General features: G+C 35.6%; 1 protein-coding gene across 4 annotated transcripts in view; it reads right to left on the reverse strand.

Moving 5' to 3' along the window:
- Positions 1–4,332: 4,332 nt before the first annotated feature.
- The window catches only part of LOC137399802 (zinc finger protein 296-like), a 60,507-nt gene continuing 44,094 nt past the window's right edge, over positions 4,333–20,745 (reverse strand). For 3 of the 4 annotated variants that reach the window (XM_068086031.1, XM_068086029.1, XM_068086028.1), the window contains 5 exons: positions 18,461–18,589; positions 17,959–18,146; positions 16,203–16,381; positions 7,997–8,169; positions 4,333–4,907 (listed from right to left, as the gene is read on the reverse strand). In XM_068086031.1, the coding sequence (XP_067942132.1) occupies positions 4,672–4,907; positions 7,997–8,169; positions 16,203–16,381; positions 17,959–18,146; positions 18,461–18,589 (905 nt within the window). In that variant the 3' untranslated portion in view covers positions 4,333–4,671. The remainder of the gene's footprint in view (positions 4,908–7,996; positions 8,170–16,202; positions 16,382–17,958; positions 18,147–18,460; positions 18,590–20,745) is intronic. The other variant, XM_068086030.1, reaches the window with a different exon arrangement.

The following is a 20,745-nucleotide window of genomic DNA, read 5'->3' on the forward strand; positions in this document are numbered from 1 at the left end:
CCGTATGTGATGTCTGGTATGTTACACACCGTATGTGTAGTCTGGTATGTTACAAACCGTATGTGAAGTCTGGTATGTTACAAACCGTATGTGATGTCTGGTATGTTACAAACCGTATGTGTAGTCTGGTATGTTACAAACCGTATGTGATGTCTGGTATGTTACAAACCGTATGTGATGTCTGGTATGTTACACACCATATGTTACACACCGTATGTTACACACCGTATGTGAAGTCTGGTATGTTACAAACCGTATGTGAAGTCTGGTATGTTACAAACCGTATGTGATGTCTGGTATGTTTCACACCGTATGTGTAGTCTAGTATGTTACAAACCGTATGTGAAGTCTGGTATGTTACAAACCGTATGTGATGTCTGGTATGTTACAAACCGTATGTGATGTCTGGTATGTTACAAACCGTATGTGATGTCTGGTATGTTACAAACCGTATGTGATGTCTGGTATGTTACACACCATATGTTACACACCGTATGTTACACACCGTATGTGAAGTCTGGTATGTTACACACCGTATGTGAAGTCTGGTATGTTACAAACCGTATGTGATGTCTGGTATGTTACAAACCGTATGTGATGTCTGGTATGTTACACACCATATGTTACACACCGTACGTTACACACCGTATGTGATGTTGCTCTAAAGATAAGAACTATGACCACCACTTGATTGCCACCAAAATACACCTAGTATGTAAATGTTCGATTATCGAGAGTGGACGCTTGTCGCCCGAATAGTTGTGAGTTCTTTTCTATTTCTCTATTTTATGGATCAGGCATCAAAACAAGTTATTCTATATTAATGAGCATGAAAATACTTTTATAGATTTTTAATATTAATGCAAAGAATATTTCTAAAGATTTCTTTTGTGATATGAAATTCATAAAATATAATGATGGGTCAAACTTGAGATAAAAAATGGAATAATGAGCCAATCAAAGGATACTCTAACAGTTTTAAATGTTACGGCTTCCACTATTCGACGCAATTATCCATTAGGTCGTTTGGTGTCAGGCTTGAAATAAACCAAAGTTGTTGAGGGAATTAAGATGGCTACTCAGGCAGAGAAAAAGCTTAGTCAATAAAACTGAAGCGGAGTTTGAATAGTGATGAGAATATGCTTGTCTTAACAACCTTCTTCAGATAGATGTAAGTTGTTCAAATTTTAAGTGATCGCAATTAGCTGACATTCCAGCCTATCGCAAACATCCTTTAGTACCTCGCTTACCTTGACAAAGATAATTGAAAGCGACGCTAGTAAGTTGACATTTTAGTTTCTTCTCTGTTTTCAAATATCTTGGTTAAGTCAAGGGCAACACTCTTCAATCGTTGTAAATACTAATTTTAACCTTCAGGCTAAACTCTGGACTCTTAAAAAACGATGGTTTAGTTGGAATGCAGCAAGGGAAGGTAACTCCACAAAATGCTGTTGCATGATTGTACTGTTTTTATAAACTGAGTTGGCTAAACAGGAACAACTCTGGTATTGGCTAATAAAAGAGCCCAATTAAAAGTCTCAACTTTTTGATTGAATAAATCTCCTGCTTGTAAACTTCATAATTTTAGTTTACCAAGTATGGGCATTGAGTACCTTTAAGATTACTTTCAAGGTAAAAAAAATTGATGGACTAAAGTTTCCTGTTCATTGTCTGACTTATGGTGCACCTACATTGTATTTTCTGGAATTAGTAATCCGCAAGGGAAAGTTATAAAAGTTTTCCCTTGACCAGGTGGTCCTAAAAAAGGATATGGCCTAACTCATTATTCACACAGCAAAACCCCATTCTAGGAAATAAAAGTTGTTCCTTAATGTAGACAGGACAATAGCTTTTTTATAATATATAAAAATAATCAAAACATTGTAAGACATAATATCATTACAGCAATGCTTGAAGTCCTTTTGAAGATGTGATTGCGTCAAATTTCAGTTGATATTAACGAAAAGTATTAACTTTTTTTATCAGTTGATATGTTGTTGGTTGTTTTAAGCAATCTCATCATCAAAATATTTAAAGATTAAAATTGACCAAAATTGATTGTGGTAAGAATGCTCAGAAAAAAAGATGCGCCCAGACTTGCCCAAAATGTTGTATATTGTGAAACAGTCAGTCTCTATCTCTCATATTCACATCAGCTATTGCGATAAAAGTCTAGTCCTACGCGGCTCTATTGACATATATTTTATTTTGTAATTGCTCATGATTGCTAGGATAAAATTTCTAATTTACCTACAGCTACAGATAAAAGTCTCAAACGCTTCAAATAAAGATAATTAAAAATTTGTCATATCACGTAGTTTTTCTAAATTCTGTGTAAACATTTGAGTACCTACTACGATTCTACCAATTTATGGTAGTTAGGTTGTTCAGTAAACTTATGTTACCGCGGCTTTTGTATCTGCTAAGTTCTCAGTTGCTACCCACACCAGAAACTAGTTACTAAATAAAATAAGCACGCCGCATCTTTGAAAAGAAAATGTTCAAATTATATATGGTTACTATATAGTTACCTTTTGCATAGAGTAATGCATAGAGTAATGCATAGAGTAATGCTGTCTTTAGTGATAAATTGTTCAACAGGTGTTGATTGTTATTAAAGTTGGAAGGGATTAGTTTATAGCCTACTTAATATTGATTAAAATTATTTTTAAAAATACTCATAGGATTGTTGTTAGTTATGCATTAAATGCTTGTATAACAACATTAATGCTTTCAACAATTTTCAACAAATAATTTCTATCATTTGGTGATGTAAAAATATTGAACTCCCAGTTGAAATCATTAAAAAGTTGAAATTCTTTTTCATAGTAAAATTTATTTTGATAAAAAATTAATCATTTGTTCATTGTCTCTGAGAACTCAATATTCTTACATCAGTGATAGGACTTCAATTTGAATTATTTTTGGTAAATTTCGCTATAAAAATGGTTGTTGGAATTTCAGATCAAATGACTATCAGAATATCTGCCACTTAGTATTAAATCTTATGTATTTTTAAATTGTTAGCACAAGAAAGGATTAGATATCTATGGAAATAGGTCTTTAATAAAATATTAATGTAATATCAATAAGAAGAAAAAAATAATAGTATCAGAATATACTAAAAGTTTAATGGTTGCTTTTGAGGGGGCGTGTTTAAACTTGCCCCAGAGAAATAAAAATTATTCAAAGTTATTGTCATACTTGTGGTATCTTGTTGAACTGCATTAGCTAAAATGGTACAAGTTGATAGTTCATCAATTAATGAGACAGAATTTATGATCACATCTGAAAAGTCCACACTCTGTTAACTAAAATAATGCATTACATATAGCTTTAAAAGACATTTTGGTAGCTGAACATTGTACAGTTAATCTTCACTTAATAAAAGTCATATCTGTCTGTCTATCTGTTTGTCCATCAGCCATGCTAACAGCTTTAGGAAAAAAGATTACACCACACAAAGATCGAACTTGGATATTTAGATTTGCAGGCAGGCGCACTACCACATGCACCATTGGACTACCTTGCAGCATCATCTAATAAGTGAGGACACACTGATTACACTTTATGGTCTCTCACGAGACTGCCTGTGGAGTACTAGTCTCACGTCCCACGAGACTGTTGGAGTAATAGTCTGGTCTACCACAATAACTGGCAATTATAAAGCACAAAACACCAAACTAAGTATTGTTTTTTCTTTCATTGATCAGCAAAATTAGGAGCAGAATGTACAACTCTATGTGTAAGACAGTGAGCTTGTTACAATCTAAAATTCTAAAAGCTATTTCTAAAACAGTCTGAAACAATTACTGCTAAGTTTATATAGAAAAGTTTTTTATATTAATGATCACTTTTATTCAAAAGTAGAACCTTAGCAACTCATAGCATCTTAGCCTTAGCACCTTAGCCCACTCATTCAGATGTGTGTAATATGAGACCTCAAGAGCAATGAGCCATGGTTTTGTGGAGTCACACAAACAGAGGCAAATCTGGTGTATGAGAACCAGATTATTATAGATTCTGGCTTTGAGCTCAATAGAAGCTGATTTGTTTGCATAAATACGTATTATAAATTAATATGTCCTACAATAAGTTTTACTCCAAAAGCGAGTGACAAAGTCGTTGCCGACACACTCAGCAGGTGCCTTTGTTGACCAGCTATGGACCTTGTCAATAGAAAACAAGTCTATCATTGAAAGGGTTTTAATTAAACATGTACTAAACCATTGAGGGATATCACAGTAACTTGCTTGAAAGACTCAACAGAGTAAATGTTGGCTTTTTTGATCACATCAAATGCACTGAAAGAAATATTGCATGACTTCTAAATTCCACAATGACAAAAATATATTTTAAAAAGCAAATTTAAAACTTAAAAAAAGAAATCTGCATAATGTGCATTTAATACTTTTGTATGAAAACAAAACTTACTAAATACATCGTTTGAACAAGTTCTTGCAAGACATTTCAGTTGTCTTCACAGATCCAAAAATGTAATCTTAAGTAAGAACTGACAACTCTTAAAATTAGTGTGAGTTGACTAAATAGTTGTTTCATTGTTGTAGTATTGGAACTAGGCAGCGAGTTAGAAATAAAATCACTGTCATAAATAGTTCTACACTCATTCTAAGCCGATAGTATCTAGAAACCATGATCTCATGATGATTTCTATCGTGAGATTGAGAGGGCGTCTAGGGTGAGATTGAGAGCTCCGCAAGGCTCGATCAGGCTTGCCTTACGACCAAGGCAAATGGCAGAAGAGGATGCTGCCGAGAGGTAAGCTGGCAGGACAGCGACATGAGAAGTGTTGATGTCTGTAATGTATGGATATCGGTTTATGTTGGCAGGGCTGCCGGAGAGAGTTGGTTTCGATGTTGGAATGTTTGTGACCATTCTTGAGGTTGCTGCAGAATACACAATTGCTGTATTTTATTATGTGCGCAATTTCTAACCTTTTTATAAGGTTAAAAATACTATGCTGATTGACCAGCCTGTTTGGCAGCTCACATCATAAAACATTCCACCCATACTTTTGCTATTTTACCATCCATATCGGTAAAGGTTTTTGATATAAATTTTTAGAAGTTCTGCTTAGCTGTAGAAATTTTCAAGTTCTGAAAAACAAGATCAGTCTACTAATAAAACTACTAAACTACTACATGATGCCTTTAATTCTCATCTGCTGAAATAACTACTGAAATCTTATAAAACTCAAGGTGAGTTTACACCAGGATGAATTGTCTGAGTTGTGTTCCCGCTGAGAGAGTTGAAGTTGGAATAGTTTCTAGTCTGTTTATGATTTGAAATGTTTTTGCAAAGACTTTACACCAAACTAACTTAAACTCTGGCTATGCAAAATTAGTCACCAATTTTGTCACCAATATGTCACCAAAGTCATCTTTTTTAACCAATGAGAAATTAACTATTAACTTTGCAAGATATGATTGGTCAATCCCATGTTGTACCTCATCAATGATGGCCACCAAAAACGAACAAACATAATATGCAGCATGTTAATGACCTTGTGTCGCGCCTAGGACAACACCATTTTTACAATAGTTTTTCATTCTACACCAAACCGACTTTGTCTGTCTGTTTGTCTATGAGGAAACAACTCCGATAAATTCTCCTGGTGTAAATGCGCCTTAAAAACTAGAGGCTAAATTAAAATGCTTAAACACGAGAGAACAATTACTAATAAAATGTTTAGCTCATCAGACTAGCTGCAGGTGCTTTGTTTCCACTCACTAAAACAAGAAGTAAAATTTAGATGCTATGACCAATGAAATCTTTAGGGAATGTTGCAACAAGTTACCAAGTTGCACAACACTACAAAACTGGATTTTATGGTGTCATCATTGTTTGCTCTACATAAAGTTATTTCCATCTGTTTTCTATGCGCTTCCAGGGAAGCGCATAGAAAACAAGCCACAGACAAGGTTGAGTCAGCTTTCCAAGTTGTGCTGATTTTTACAGAGCTAACTCGTTTATTAGCTCAGATGAGCATTTAGTTTCTTTATCTATTTGTTTGTAGAGCTTTTCTCTTTCCTCTTTTCTCTATTTATCCTATTTATTTATTTATTCTTTTTTTCTCTTTTCTTTCTGTATTTAACTGTTTTCCTTTTTACAGTAGAGTCATTATTTTTTTGCGATCAGGTGAAAAACTAGACTGTTTGTTTTTGACAAGTGAAGCAGGTGGCTTATGAAAGTTTGGCATTACTCAATGTAATGTAATTGAAAAGATCTACCACAAATATGTAAAGAAAGGCACGATGTAAACAGCTAGTAAGACATGCGCAAGCATCATTAGCCTGCACTGTATTTAGTTGATGATACTGTACTAACTCAGCTATCGCTGTGAAAGTCACAGTTGGTTGCGCTAGCAACGGTGCCATTGCAGGAGCTAATTTTTGGAATGTATTAACCAGCTGTGATAAGTAGAAAATGTCTTACACCAGCAACTTAATACTGGTACATGCTATCCACCAATATGGCCTTCAGTTTTTAGCACAAACAAAAATATTTTTTTCGTATATCATGAACATTTCACTTCATATTTTTAAGTGAGTTGAGCTCAGTTTTCATTGACTAGTAAGAGCAGGTGATAGTTGTCTCTTATGGACTAGTGTTATCAGGTGATAGTTGTCACTCTTGAACTAGTAAGAGTAAGAAAATGAAGACTTAGCATTACTTATGCTTGTATACTTGGCTGAGTAGATAGTAGACTTTAAGATTATAATAATACAGGCTCACTATAATATACTACAATAATTAGTAGTAGTTGTATAACCTATTTTAGACTCTAGTAAACTTTAATAATAATAGTTCAAAGTTTGCATTGCTTTGCCCAACTGAAAAATGGTTATACATATAAATAGTTTCATGGGAAGATTACTTCTGATCAAAATATGCATGATTGTTTTGTGAGCTTACTAATGTGTAGACTTTGCCTCTGTCACGTCTTCTTATCTGATTTTGTGAATGTAAAAAAGTTAAACCACAAGCTACATAATTAGGAAAGATTTTTAACTAGTAGGCTTACTTAGTAGGCTCTCTAATTTACATTCCACGCTAAAGAGAATAAAAAGTTTTTTGGTGGCTGATTAAGTACTCTAAAACTGTGTCACCTGTTAAAACTGCTTGTACTTATTTTTTAGATCAATGAGAAAAGATCCTCAAGTCTGTTTAAAGTAGTTAAATAGAGGATGCTTTAACACACAATATCTTAAATGAACTGTGTTTGTGTCTGTCTAGACCATCTACTCGTCAGCAATTTTGCAGTGTATAATAGTTATTAAGCACAGCACTGCAGCAGATAAGACTTGCGGAGGTTGCTTAAGGTCTTATTGTTGCTATGGCAATGTATAAAATGATTCTGACTGCTAAGTACAGTGTGATTAAATGACTAAAAGCTGGTTCACATTATATCACCGTATCTCGGCTATCACCGTATCAGTGATAATAATGGTCACACTATCATAAACCTGTCTGCATTTGAATCAGCGAATACTCCGAGACGTAGTGCACTTCTTTTTCTTTTTAATTTTTTTCGAAGGAACTATATTGTTTTCACATGCTCGAATACAATACTAGCCTCGCAGAAATTATCCTAAACAGAAATAAATCATACTAACCACAACAGCGAATCACCATCCACGAAATAGTGCACATTGTACGGCTGTCGTTGATGCTTAGCGAACTGTTGGGAAAGTTTGACAGCTGCAAACTTTCCCAACGTGTCCGCGTTGCTTTGTCGATGCCATCGGTTTCCTGTGCACATAATCGAGGATGACTGCCAAAAAGACAATACGGCATATTACAATATATTGTGAACCAGCTTTAAGTGCGTGCCGAGCTATTTACTTCCCTTACAAGGTACCTTTAGCTTAAAGCAGGCAGGCTCAGCTTAATCCATTCTACAACCTGAAAACCTAATATGCAACCAGCAGTGCATATAGAAAATATTGTGGATTTGAAGGCACCAAACACTTACCATCAGATAAGGTTGCCATATGGCTCTGCTCTTGTACAGCGTTTACACTGATGGAAAGATGACGAGGACCAAGTTGTGAGTCATGACTTCCTGTTTTGAGGTGGGAGCGTCTTGCTGTATTCAGTTTGTCTAGCTTTTGTTTTACACAGCCTCTCATGTGTTTCTCCATCGTCCTAAAACACGAAGAATTATTAGTTTAATTCTTAAAAGAATTTGGTCGCGTATCATGAGTATCTCTCAACCAAAAACCTTCATCTTAAAAAGCTCTGGCTGATTGAAATTTTCAGTGGGCCCCAAGGCTTCAGCAGGTTTGACAGATTACCAAAATAGGGTAATGTTTCTATGCTCAAAGGAGACGGAGACCAGAGTTGATGACAGTTGTTATTTGGGGCAACTAAGAGTTCCCTGTGTGACAAGAGTAGTTTTTTGAAAGATCCCTCTGTGCAAGAACAAAATGTGGAAAGACCCAGAGCTCTATAGTTTATAAACAGTCTAGCTACTAATGTACAGTTGAATATTTCTTTTTTCCAATTGTATTCCGCTGCAAGAGTAAATTATTAGCAATTTCATACATCTTACTTTCATAAAGATTTATCATCAACAACTATTACTTTTATTATATTTTAGTGATACCATTTACTGCTAAAAAGTTGAATAACTCGGCTCAAAATCTGATCATAAAACTAGAAAAGATTTCATTCTTGAATAATTGAGAAAAAGACTGACATAAATTTCCTTGTCTGGTTCAGCACAAAACATCAGCATTTTAGTCCACTTGTGAGGAATAGCAACGCTTCCTGAGATTATATTTATGTATAGAAATCAGTCTAAAGCTAGCTGACTCCCGACACATGATCTTTATTATGTGAATAGTTTTGTTACAAGTTGGATGGACAACTCCTGTCATCCGCGTGGGATGCCCTAGGTATGATTTTATTAACTTTGTGGATTTGCTGAGATCTGATGTTTGGGACACAACCAACCCTCTTTTCATTTACATTGGACACGTAGAACAAGTTTCTAAATAGAGATCAACTAGACCTACTATAGTGAAGCAAAGAAAAGAGAGGGCAAAGGTCAAACTCCAAAGGCAGATCAAGGTAGAAAGCTCATGCCAGCACAGCACAGTACCAGAATTAGTTTTTTTAACAACAAATTTTTTTTATTTCACTTACATTTATTTATTTATTTTTTATTATTTATTTATTTTTTTATTTATTTTATTTTTATAGTTTTTGTAACAATAAACTGAAAGTGTCACATCAGAATATCTGCTTATGAGAATATAACTGCTGCAGTCGGATGTTTTAAGAGTTCCTAATCATATCTTAACCTTTATGAACTTGTAGCTTTATGACATATAAAATAAAAACAATAAATAACTACATGTTACAAATACAACTTTGAATAGTCTGAGGTTTTATGCAAAACTATAACATAGTACTAATTTTTGGAAACATTCATAAAAAATAACCTTATTCAAATGCATCTCAACATAAAACATGTTAGAGTTGCTTCGATTTTGGTATCGGAATTGATATTGGTGGCGATATGGGTGTTAAGTATCTGAATCGGTATCGGCCAAACTTTTTTTGAAAAATCTGAAACTTCAGATACTTTTCACAGATCAGCTATTTAGCAGAAAACAGTATTTTAGCCTGCTACACTAATGAAAATCGTCAGCTGCGACTTTCACCTAATGAATTTCGGGCCTGCCACACAATTTATTTCATATCTATTGCTTGCTCAAAATCAACACAGCTGAGGAACTTTTTTGCTTTAGTTAAGAGGTAATCACTAAGTGTGATATTTCCCAATTACAGTGATAAGATCTATTGCAGCCAATCACGAACAAGATAGCAAAGATGAGAAACAAGAATGTCATGTAATATTTCTATTTACTAGCATTACGAATGTAATTTAAGCAGTCGATGCATAAAGTTATCTATCACTCTTTTGATCCTGACGATACAATGTATCGTTTGTATCGTACAAAATACGGTAACCCTGGTGGCTTATCAGTATTTGGCCTGTCCTCCATCATCTGTAGCAAGTGAGTCCCTCTTCAAAACGACTGGCTATATTGATAGTGGTAGAAGAAAGAGGCTTCTTACTGAGAGAATTTAATCACTAACGGTAATTAAAAGAAACATTGAATTGCTCTAAACTTGTACAGGCGCAACAGTCCGTTCAGCAACAAAAGAGAGACTTCATTATCACAGGTAGAGAGAGCTGTACCATTAACAGTAATTACCTTTATTAATTATGAATTACAAGAAAGATTGACTGTTTTGTTACTACATGCACGTTATGTCAGTATGTGAGTATATATAATTTTTTTCCATAAATACAAATAAATACATTAATATTCATATTTTCTTTGCATCATATTTGCATAAGAAAATGGACAATTATCTATGCAACACAAAAGATCTGAATCGGCATCTAAATCAGATTATTTTTCAATAAGAATTGGTATATCGAATCGGTATCTGAATAGGCTGGTGATTTTGGAATCGGAGCATCTCTAATAGGCCTGCATGTAGTTTAGTGTTCTCAGTGTTTGCCTTGCTACCATTTCGTTTTTTATTAAATTCTTATTATAGCAATAGGATTATAATAAAGTAATACTTTAATTGTTATAATAGGCTATAGCAATTAAAGTATAGCATGCCACTTGATTTGAGCTTCATTTGAGCAGAACCTTCAGATCTAGAGGCAGCGAACCTAACCATTAAGCTACACAGAATACAAGGGGTTCATTGGGCAAATATTCATTACATTGGTTAAGATACCCACGCGTAAAGCACCTGCTTGGGGTTAATAACTAGCACTGCTGAACATTACGCGTAATGATTGCTGGCCCAAAATGTTTTAGTGATGACTTTAGTAAAGATCTAGCTTTCCAGGTAAGTTACTCAAATTCATTAGGTAATTATTCTATTACCCGTGCAACGCCGGACATTCAGCTAGTCTTCACTATAGTTGAGCAATGACCTTCTGAAAGCATGGAAGATGAGGCTATATAGTTGATCAACTCTGTCTTACTTGGTCATCAAAAACAAACACCCTGTACACAGTGCAATTGTACGCACCAACGTAACATCCTTATTTTCAATGACCTTATGATACAATTACATAGATCCACTTAAACTGGCAGGACGTCTATGCTTTCTCCCAAATTCTCTTCAGTTCAGCCAAACTACGAAATAGTTATGTTTAAAAAGTGCGATACCAAAAACACTATAGCAAGTCTTATTTGTATTTTTAGTAAAACTGTATCACTTTAATAAAACCTGCGAATTGGCGGTCAAAACAATAATATGTTCAAAGAAACATTTTTGTATTATTTTGGTTAAATTAATTCACAAAGCTGAAAACAGTAGTTATACACAGCTTCACATGAACATGACAAGGCAAGTAGACATGAGTAGCCTGCTACAACTTGTGACAAGTTGTGCCTGTCTCTGACAGCCTTCATTGATCCTCTGCATTATTCTTGTGATCACAGTACAAATATTATCACTGCACCTCATTGTAAGCTAGCCGGTTATTCAGCCATTGGTTTGGATGATTACATAACAACAATGTTTATTCAATATAAACTCCCAAGTTAAAACTAAAATGTTGGCTAAATTGGTTAGTATTTCATCACACTGTATCACAATGTTTTCATGACGCAAATGATACACATTTGCATTTGCTGGCATGTTGAGATAATGTGCCCGCAAATGGTTCAAGGGACATTCGTATGACGCGGACTAACACAAGCACTTTATTAAAAACTATAAGGATTTCTATGCCATATATCATAGCGGCCCATTTAGAACTGCTCAAATCAAAATAAAAATGACTAAAATGTGAAAAATGTTTAAAATTGAATAGCTTGGGCTGCTTTTTTTGGCGAATCATCTGCAAGTGCCGTTTTCATCATTCGCAAACATGAAACATTCAATAAAGATTTGCGAGTACCAAAATTCGCTTGACTTGGGAATTTTTGCCATCTCCATCTTGCGGATGATTTGTACATTGACACAAACTTGTGGATTAACCTCATCATGTAAACATAGTGTATATCTTAGCATGGGCATGGTTAGGAGTTATCTTAGCATGGGCATGGCTAGGAGTTATTTTAGCATGGGCATGGTTAGGAGTTATCTTAGCATGGGCATGGCTAGGAGTTATCTTAGCATGGGATGGTTAGGAGTTATCTTAGCATGGGCATGGTTGAGAGTCATCTAAGCATGGGCATGGTTAGGAGTTATCTTAGCATGGGCATGGTTAAGAGTTATCTTAGCATGGGCATAGTTAGGAGTTATCTTAGCATGGGCATGGTTAGGAGTTATCTTAGCATGGGCATGGTTGAGAGTCATCTAAGCATGGGCATGGTTAGGAGTTATCTTAGCATGGGCATGGTTAAGAGTTATCTTAGCATGGGCATAGTTAGGAGTTATCTTAGCATGGGCATGGTTAAGAGTTACCTTAGCATGGGCATAGTTAAGAGTTATCTTAGCATGGGCATGGTTAGGAGCGCAGCTAGAGAAAAAGGTAGTATAACCACTTGAAACTATGTGTATTATGTTTGCTGGCCTTAGATATATGAAAGACACACCGTCAGTATTGAAACCATAGAGATAAAACTTTTAAGAGAGTTTGTAACCTCCAAGAGAGGACAAATCCAAGTATACACGCTCTGTTACTGTGGTTTTATAAAGAATTTAAGTTGCTGAATTGAATCCTGCAGCCCAGCTCCGGCAACATGCAGATCTTTATAAAGTAGAGTTGGCACTTCATACTTTAACAAATCTGTAATTCTTAACTCATTTTAAAACATTAAGTTGTATGGTTCAAGTTTAGGGAGATGTGTGTATGGGATGAACATCTATTCTTATTTTAAAATCATACAATGAATGTCTGGTCTACACTAAATCAATGCCCATGCCTCATACAAACAAGAACCATGAACTTCTTTCTTTAACAAAATGCACAAAATTTCTGATTAAATTTTTGAAAAACCTTTCAAGTTGTTCAGCGAACTAAGAACAAAGTAGTATAGACTAGGGGTTCACAGCCAGGTAGAATTCCCACGAGGTAATTTTTATTATACTGGTGAGGAACAGAGAGGTGTCTGAATTTTTAAATTTTTAATTTATAGCCAGCAGTTCTGTATGAGTTTGGGTTCCTTCCTTCAACATTATGGTTTTATATATAACCCTAGTGGCTAATCATTAGCTACTAGTCAAAACCTAGATAGGCCTATATGTGAACTCCTCCATCTGGATGTCGATTGGATAATAAGTTAATTTAGTCATAAAGCAATTCACCGCGATGCCAAAGGTCATGTGTTTTTGTGTGTTGTGTACGTGTTGTATAAAGATTAATATTATGCTGTTATATGTTTAGATGTCTACTATATAAACGGCAATTGTTGTCTGTCTATCTGTCTGTCCGCCTTATAGAGTACCGTACTTTTCGGACTATTAGCCGCTACTAGGTATTTAGGGTGCATTAACGGGAATCTCCGGTTAGTGCGTCTCTATACATACCTAACCTATTCATCGTTTTTACACAAAAACCACGTGATCTCTGGTTAGCGCGCCTCTTTACGGTGCCCAACGACACTGGTGCGTTTGAAACAGCAAAGTTGTTGCCGTGTTAAAAAGTGCCATCCTGAGTTCTGCGGCCTATACAAAGATGCCTATACAGCTATACAAATGTACTACTCATTAAATAAATTAATGAGTAGTAGTTTACATGCAATTAATATTTACTGCCAATGTGTACAGAGAAGGTCATGTAAGCGTTTGTTTCTTGCGGTCACTGGAAAAAACGCACTTCTCACCTACTAAATTTCCACATCAAAAAGATAAGTACTTTTTATTCAATGTTGTATTGTCTATGAATTGCCACACTTCCAATACATAACCCTTTCACTTGCGTCCATGTACAAATTTAGCTATCGGCCTACTGCCAGCCATTTTGCCGATATTGCTTTATGAAATTTTTTTCAATTTGAAACTCCATCTAGAACATTTGTTTTGGTTATATCGTAGATTTTGCCAACATTTTAACAAGCACTGCTATGCAAAAAATTAATTGTATCTATACTTTGTGCATAGCCTCACATACTAAAGCGACGTGAGGCTACGAAGCTAAAACGATCCTCTACAATGTTCCTTATTCTTACAAAACCAATACTTTCACCACCATCAGAGTCAGTGCTGCTATTGCTGTTTTAATTATCTGTAAAATCAGAAAAAATCTAAATCTGAATCGGCTATAATGTCATCAACATAAGTGATTGTTTTCTAACTGGGTGGCGTTCTCAAAACTTACACAAAAATGGTTGTTTTTAAGTTGGAAATTCTCAAACAAAGGTTTAAAATTAAATTTTAGGCTAAGTTTATAGAGAAATCTTTGGACAACACTGTCACTACCATAAAAGTCTTAAAGATCATTGGTTATGTTATCAACGAATAATAAAATTCAATTACTAGCAATTGCTGGGAAAGTCGCAAAAATGTGTCTACGGCGGTCAGCCATAGAAAACGCATAAATGAGTCTACATCAGTGAAAGGGTTGAAAATGTTGAATTTGCCACTGTTTGTGATAGTAAACATGTTCATTTCTTTCCGCAGCTGAGTTACTGTTACTTTTTTTCCAGCTACGAGTACTACAGAACTACAGCTACTACAAAACACATGGGCACTCCGAGCATTGCGATAGGCGATGGTGAGAAGAAAGCGAGCAGTGTATATTACAAAAAAGCACACCATCTCATTCACTTTTAAACTTCGGCATTGTACTGCTTTACGCTTGAAGCAGTACAATGCCTCCCAAAAAGCCTACTGTCCAAATGCAAGAACAGATTGATTCCTGTAGAGAAAGAGACCAAATTCGCAAAGCAGCAGCTAGACGAGCAGAAACTGCAGAGCAAACACAGCTACGCCCACAATGAAACAGAACTGCTACTGCAGCTGTTAGAAGTGCCGAAACTGCAGAGCAAACATAGCTACGCCTACAACGAAACAGAATAGCAGCTGCTAGAAGAGCAGAAACCGCTGAACAAACACAGCTACATCGAGAGCAGGCCAGAATAGATTCTGCCGCTGCTAGAAGTGCAGAAACTGCTGAGCCGACCCAGCAGTGACTCAAACGGCTCAGAGCAGCCGCTACAGCGGCCAGGCGTGCAGAAACCTCCGAGCAGATGCAGCAGCAACATGAACATGATGCACTAGCTACAACAGCTGCGCGGCGAGCTGAATTTTCAGAGCAGATGACACGGCGACAACAGCAAGATGCACTAACTACAGCAGCTGCTACCAGGCGCCGTGTATGGGCAGAAAACTTCGCACTTGACTACAGTCCTGCAACACAGTAAAGGGCCAAATTTTTTTATGGGACGAATGTCCAAAAATGCCCCAGATGTAATGCTTTACGTTGGAAAGGCGAGAGGCCATATATGTAGTTTATATAGTAGATTTTATTGATAATAAATTTTATCAACAACCGCATTACTGCTGCACAGTTGGTATATACCATGTCAAAACACAGGCTATAGACGAAGAACTGGTGAATCATGATTAGTGTTTCAAGCACGTAGAAGTCTCAATTCAATAAATGCTGGCGATAGCTTAGCAGTGTAATAGCAAAATATTTTCTAGAATTTCTTAAAATATGTAAAACTTTTCAATACTGCCAGTTTGAAGAACTTCAGTTTGCCTAGCAATGTCAATTTCATAATCAGTTCTGTGTACAAAATTAGGAAACTCCGATTTGAGTGGTTCGAGACTGATGCATTGTAGACTAGCTGTAAAACACATTGCATATTTCCATTGTTCTCTCCAACATTATTGACATGTACGACTGCATATGTGTATGCAGTCTGATCAGCACAAAAATTTCAGTAGATTGAATATTTGGAGTTGTTTAACAGTATGAAAGACAACTCTCAATAAAACTATTGCTTCACGTAAATCTGTTCCCGAACACGGGTAATGCAGCTAGTGCACAATAAAATGGGGTTATAATTTTTATTGGTTGTTTTAGTCATGGGGTTTAAAGAACATGGGTGAATCAAATTTCTGAAAACACTTAGGGAAACTGAGTAAAAAAGGTTAAGAACCCTTGGTATAGAAAGAGTATAACCTACTTGTAGACCTACATGCAAGTCATTTCATGTTAAAGCAAAGCTAAAGTCACTTACGAAGAGTTTAAAAAAGTCGCCAGGCATATTCTGCATCGGTGTGACCCTCCATGAGTCTTCTTATGCCTTGTCAGTTTGCTAGACTGAGCACACGCATACGGGCACTCATCACACTGAAATGGTTTTTCTCCTGTGTGACTTCTTCTGTGCACTTTTAGGTTACTTTTGTTGGTAAAGGTCTGAAACAACCGTTGAAAACTTGTGGCCTGTGTTCTATGATGACATCCGAGGAGTAGCGTCCTTACCACCCTCTCAGTAAGTGGATATAGAACTTTAAACAAAGAACAACTACAGATACTGATCTGATTTTCACAACCTTGAACTCTGTGATAGATGTCTAGTTTTTTCAATAGGTACCCATTAGCGTTGCTTCTTTTCAAAGTTAGTGAAAATGTATTTTGATCTCCTTGGTCAACTCTTGTTATTCAAAGGAATGTTTCACATAATTGCAATATACTATATATTTGTAAATGCACTTCCAGAGACAGCAATGCAGCTGGCCTTCCATACCAAAGATGCTTTTTAAGCACATCAGAAGAATGTGTAGCATACATGTATAATAAATGTATTAATATATATCATAAAGTAAGTGTAATAATATTATATTACAAGGTTTATAATTTACCTTTTGGCAACTTCAACAGTATTACCAATAAAGTGTTTAAGCTGATCTGTACTACAATAACATAACGTACAATGCAATGCAGTGCAGCGTGTATAACATACATACATACAGTCACTCCTATAATGTAAAACTCATTTTATGTAAACTCCACTTAACCTAACGAATTTATGTAAAGTTTTGGCTTCCAATTGCATAAAAAATTTTGTATGACATAAAGAGTCAAGTCTGTGCAAGTTCTCAAATCTGATTTGATTATCGATAGTCCAAAAGTTAGCCTTAAAGTATCAGCTTCTCCCTTGCCGTACTTGGGAGAGAAAATGACGTATATGAGTATTTCTATTATATTATGCTAGTACCCTGACATATAGGGTATCTCCATTATATTATACTAGTACCCTGACATATAGGGTATCTCTATTATATTATACTAGTACCCTGATCACAGCTATTCAGTTACACCTGTACAGTTACACCTGTACAGCTATACCTGTAAAGTTACACCTGTACAGTTACACCTGTACAGTTACACCTGTACAGTTACACCTGTACAGTTACACCTGTACAGTTACACTTGTACAGTTACACCTGTACAGTTACACTTGTACAGTTACACTTGTAAAGTTACACCTGTACAGTTACACCTGTACAGTTACACCTGTACAGTTACACCTGTACAGTTACACCTGTACAGTTACACTTGTACAGTTACACCTGTACAGTTACACCTGTACAGTTACACTTGTACAGTTACACTTGTACAGTTACACCTGTACAGTTACACTTGTACAGTTACATTGTACAGTCATTAAATTAAAGAGTTAGGTATGTTTGTTTTCCTTTTTGAGAGGCCAAATGAGTGAGTTTGGGAAGATCATGGAATGTATTAGGCTATTTACACACGTTTTATGCTTCATAGAACAAGCATTTTCGGAATAAATTTTTTATGTTGCAGGAGCGTCTATTGTATTTCTCTTATTCTTGCTTTTTGGTGTACCCTTATGCCATTTGTATGTCATTATGTACCATTTGTACGGGTCTAATGTGAAGAAAAATGTAGTGACCCTTACAAAGACAATGTTTTGGCTCGAGTCGAGTAAAAACAAAATTTCAAGTGATAGTATGCAAGCTCACCTTGCCACAGAATTCACACTGGCCAGATTTGAGAGGAAGCCTGGCAGCTGAAGGTCTGTAAAACTGTAGAGTGAGATCGGCCGCAGACACACTGTTCGGGTGAGGCAGTAGAAAATCTCTAACTGCAGCATTAGCTCTCAAGTCGGCAGCATCTTCAGCATTCAGAGTTCCATGGACCATCCTCGAACCTGTAAAAATGGTCAGAAATATGGTGTCACACAGAAACACTTGGATAGTAAATCATAAAAATCCATATTTTCATGTATAAATAAAAACTAATTAGATACTACAATTTAAATAAACTAGCTAATAAAATTTATACCTAAAAGGAGCCCTTTTTGCAGTACTACTACTACTACTACTACAAGCTACTACTACTAGCTACTACTACTAGCTACTACTACTACTAGCTACTAATACTACTACTACTACTAGCTACTACTACTACTTATACTACTACTACTAGCTACTACTACTAGCATAGTTTCATATGCTGACTTACAGTTTAGGCCAAGATCATCGCTGATCTGACGTCGGAAATCACCGAAAGGAGGGCAGCCAGTTTGCTGACGGAGAAGAAAATGAGCGAGCATAGATTTGCTGTCACTGTTTGATCTGCTTCTGAACAAGCCTGCATTGCATAAGAACAAGCCCGCATTACTTAGGAACAAACCTGCATTACTTAGAAACAAACCTGCATTGCATAGGAGCAAACTTGCGTTACTTAGGAACAAACCTGCATTGCCTAAGAACCAATCAGCATTACTTAGGAACAAACCTGCATTGCATAGGAACAAACTTGCATTGCAAAGGAACAAACCTGCATTGCATAGGAACAAACCTGCATTGCACAAGAATAAACCTGCATTGTACAGAAAAGCATGCCTTTTTTCCGACTTTCAAAGACTGTCAAATTTAAGGCATGCAATCCACACACCTATTATTGTGCCAAATAGGCATTTGTATTAATTTTATGAACAATTGATGTCAAATAATACATTTTTAAAAGATTACAAACTATACTAAAATAACAATAAATAATGAATAATTTATTTAAAACAACATATCTTAAAGTAACCAATTCTGCTGGGTGAGTCATTTGAATGGATCACCTGATTTAGGATGTATCAGTATTCTACCAATATAGTGAAAATACAACTACACCTTTTCCAAATATGTGTGTCAAGAAATCTTACAGATCATTTGATCTCTATAATAATGCCCAAACTTTTTAATCACATCATTATATAAACTATTGTTAACTGGAGGTGCTAAATTTATGTGAACAATATTAAAATAGTTATTAGTTTATCAATGTAAGCACTTCTCTGGCAAAACCTGACTTTTCAATGAGCTTTGCAACACATTGTTGTCACTAACAGTAAACCTTATGCTCCAGCCTCCACTCAGATGTTTTTGAGAACTATTTTTCAATGGAAACATGCGGAATAAAGCCCGAGTTGTACAGCTAAAGGCTCCCTGTGAGTTTTATATAGTTTTTGTTGCTCAAAGCTGAGTTGTTTCAAATGCTTACCTGCTGTTTCAAATAAACATGGTCTGGACCTAGTATTATGAGAAACACACTCTTTTAGAAGTACCAACTTATAAGAATCTGTAAGTCACATATCCTGCTGCTTAGAGTCTGTGATGATCTAAATTTACTGTTGAACTGTTTACAGCTGTTAAACTTTTACTCTTTTCAAATTATAGTATTTAACGCTTTCGAAAAATCCAATTTTTGACAAAAATAATAAGAAATTTAGCAAAGATGAAAAGTGTAAAAACAAGGAAATGCTTTACACAACTGGACATCCAGGAAATCAAAGGAGAGTGACTACGAGGATAACCACAAGTATGTGTTAGTGATAGCCCGGGCTGTGGAGATCAGTGAAAAGTGTGGGAACAACACACCATTAATCATACTAACACTAGTTGGTGCCAAGAGCCACCGTCACATTGCAGGTTTAGCTGTATTTTGCCCATTGTAGCTGTGTCAGTCCTGAACTGGTGAGGTGTTGAAATGTCAACTATCAAATATTTTTTCAGTATTCTCTAGGCTCTAGCAAATAAATTTTAGCCTTAGCTATATTAAAGCTATATTGGTTATTCCCATTGCAGGGTGCTTATCTTTCAGACCTTTTTTTAAAAATCTTGCTGCCAAAGATAAGCTGAAAGCATTTTTTATTAGCTAATGACGGATGAGGAACTATGGTTGTCTATAAAGTTTGCTATAGTGAACAACTTGGCAAAAGAAAAATCTACACTCACATATACCAAAGAAATTACTTTCTTTTCCTAAAGTAAATCTATATTAATAATATAGCAATTATAATAAGATTCAATTGTACGATTTGTAAAATGTTGCAATCAATCACAGATTTCTGAATCTTTGTATTGTAAGAAAGGGATGATTTATAGCTGCCAGTAGCCAGCAGGTGATTGATTTAACTGAATAGGAAGTGACAGGAAGTGACATGTATGTTAAGGCAATATCAGATATCAAATGTTAGCCTGTAAACCGACGCTCTCATAATTTTTACTGCTTTGCAATCAAGCTATTGAGACACATAAAAAACAAAGCGTGTTTGACCATATTTAGAGTGTGCGGTTTTATATTTAGACGCTGCCTGTAAACAAGTTGAAACTTCTTTCTGGTTTTTTTCAGGTTTTAGAATTTGTGATGGAAACACTTGTAAATAAAAGCATCTGTATATCTAGCCATAGAAGTATACTTCAAATATCTGTATACCTACCTAGCCATAGAAGTATACATCAAATATCAGCAAT

This window comes from Watersipora subatra, chromosome 7, assembly GCF_963576615.1.
Source record: "Watersipora subatra chromosome 7, tzWatSuba1.1, whole genome shotgun sequence".
Lineage (NCBI taxonomy): Eukaryota > Metazoa > Bryozoa > Gymnolaemata > Cheilostomatida > Watersiporidae > Watersipora > Watersipora subatra.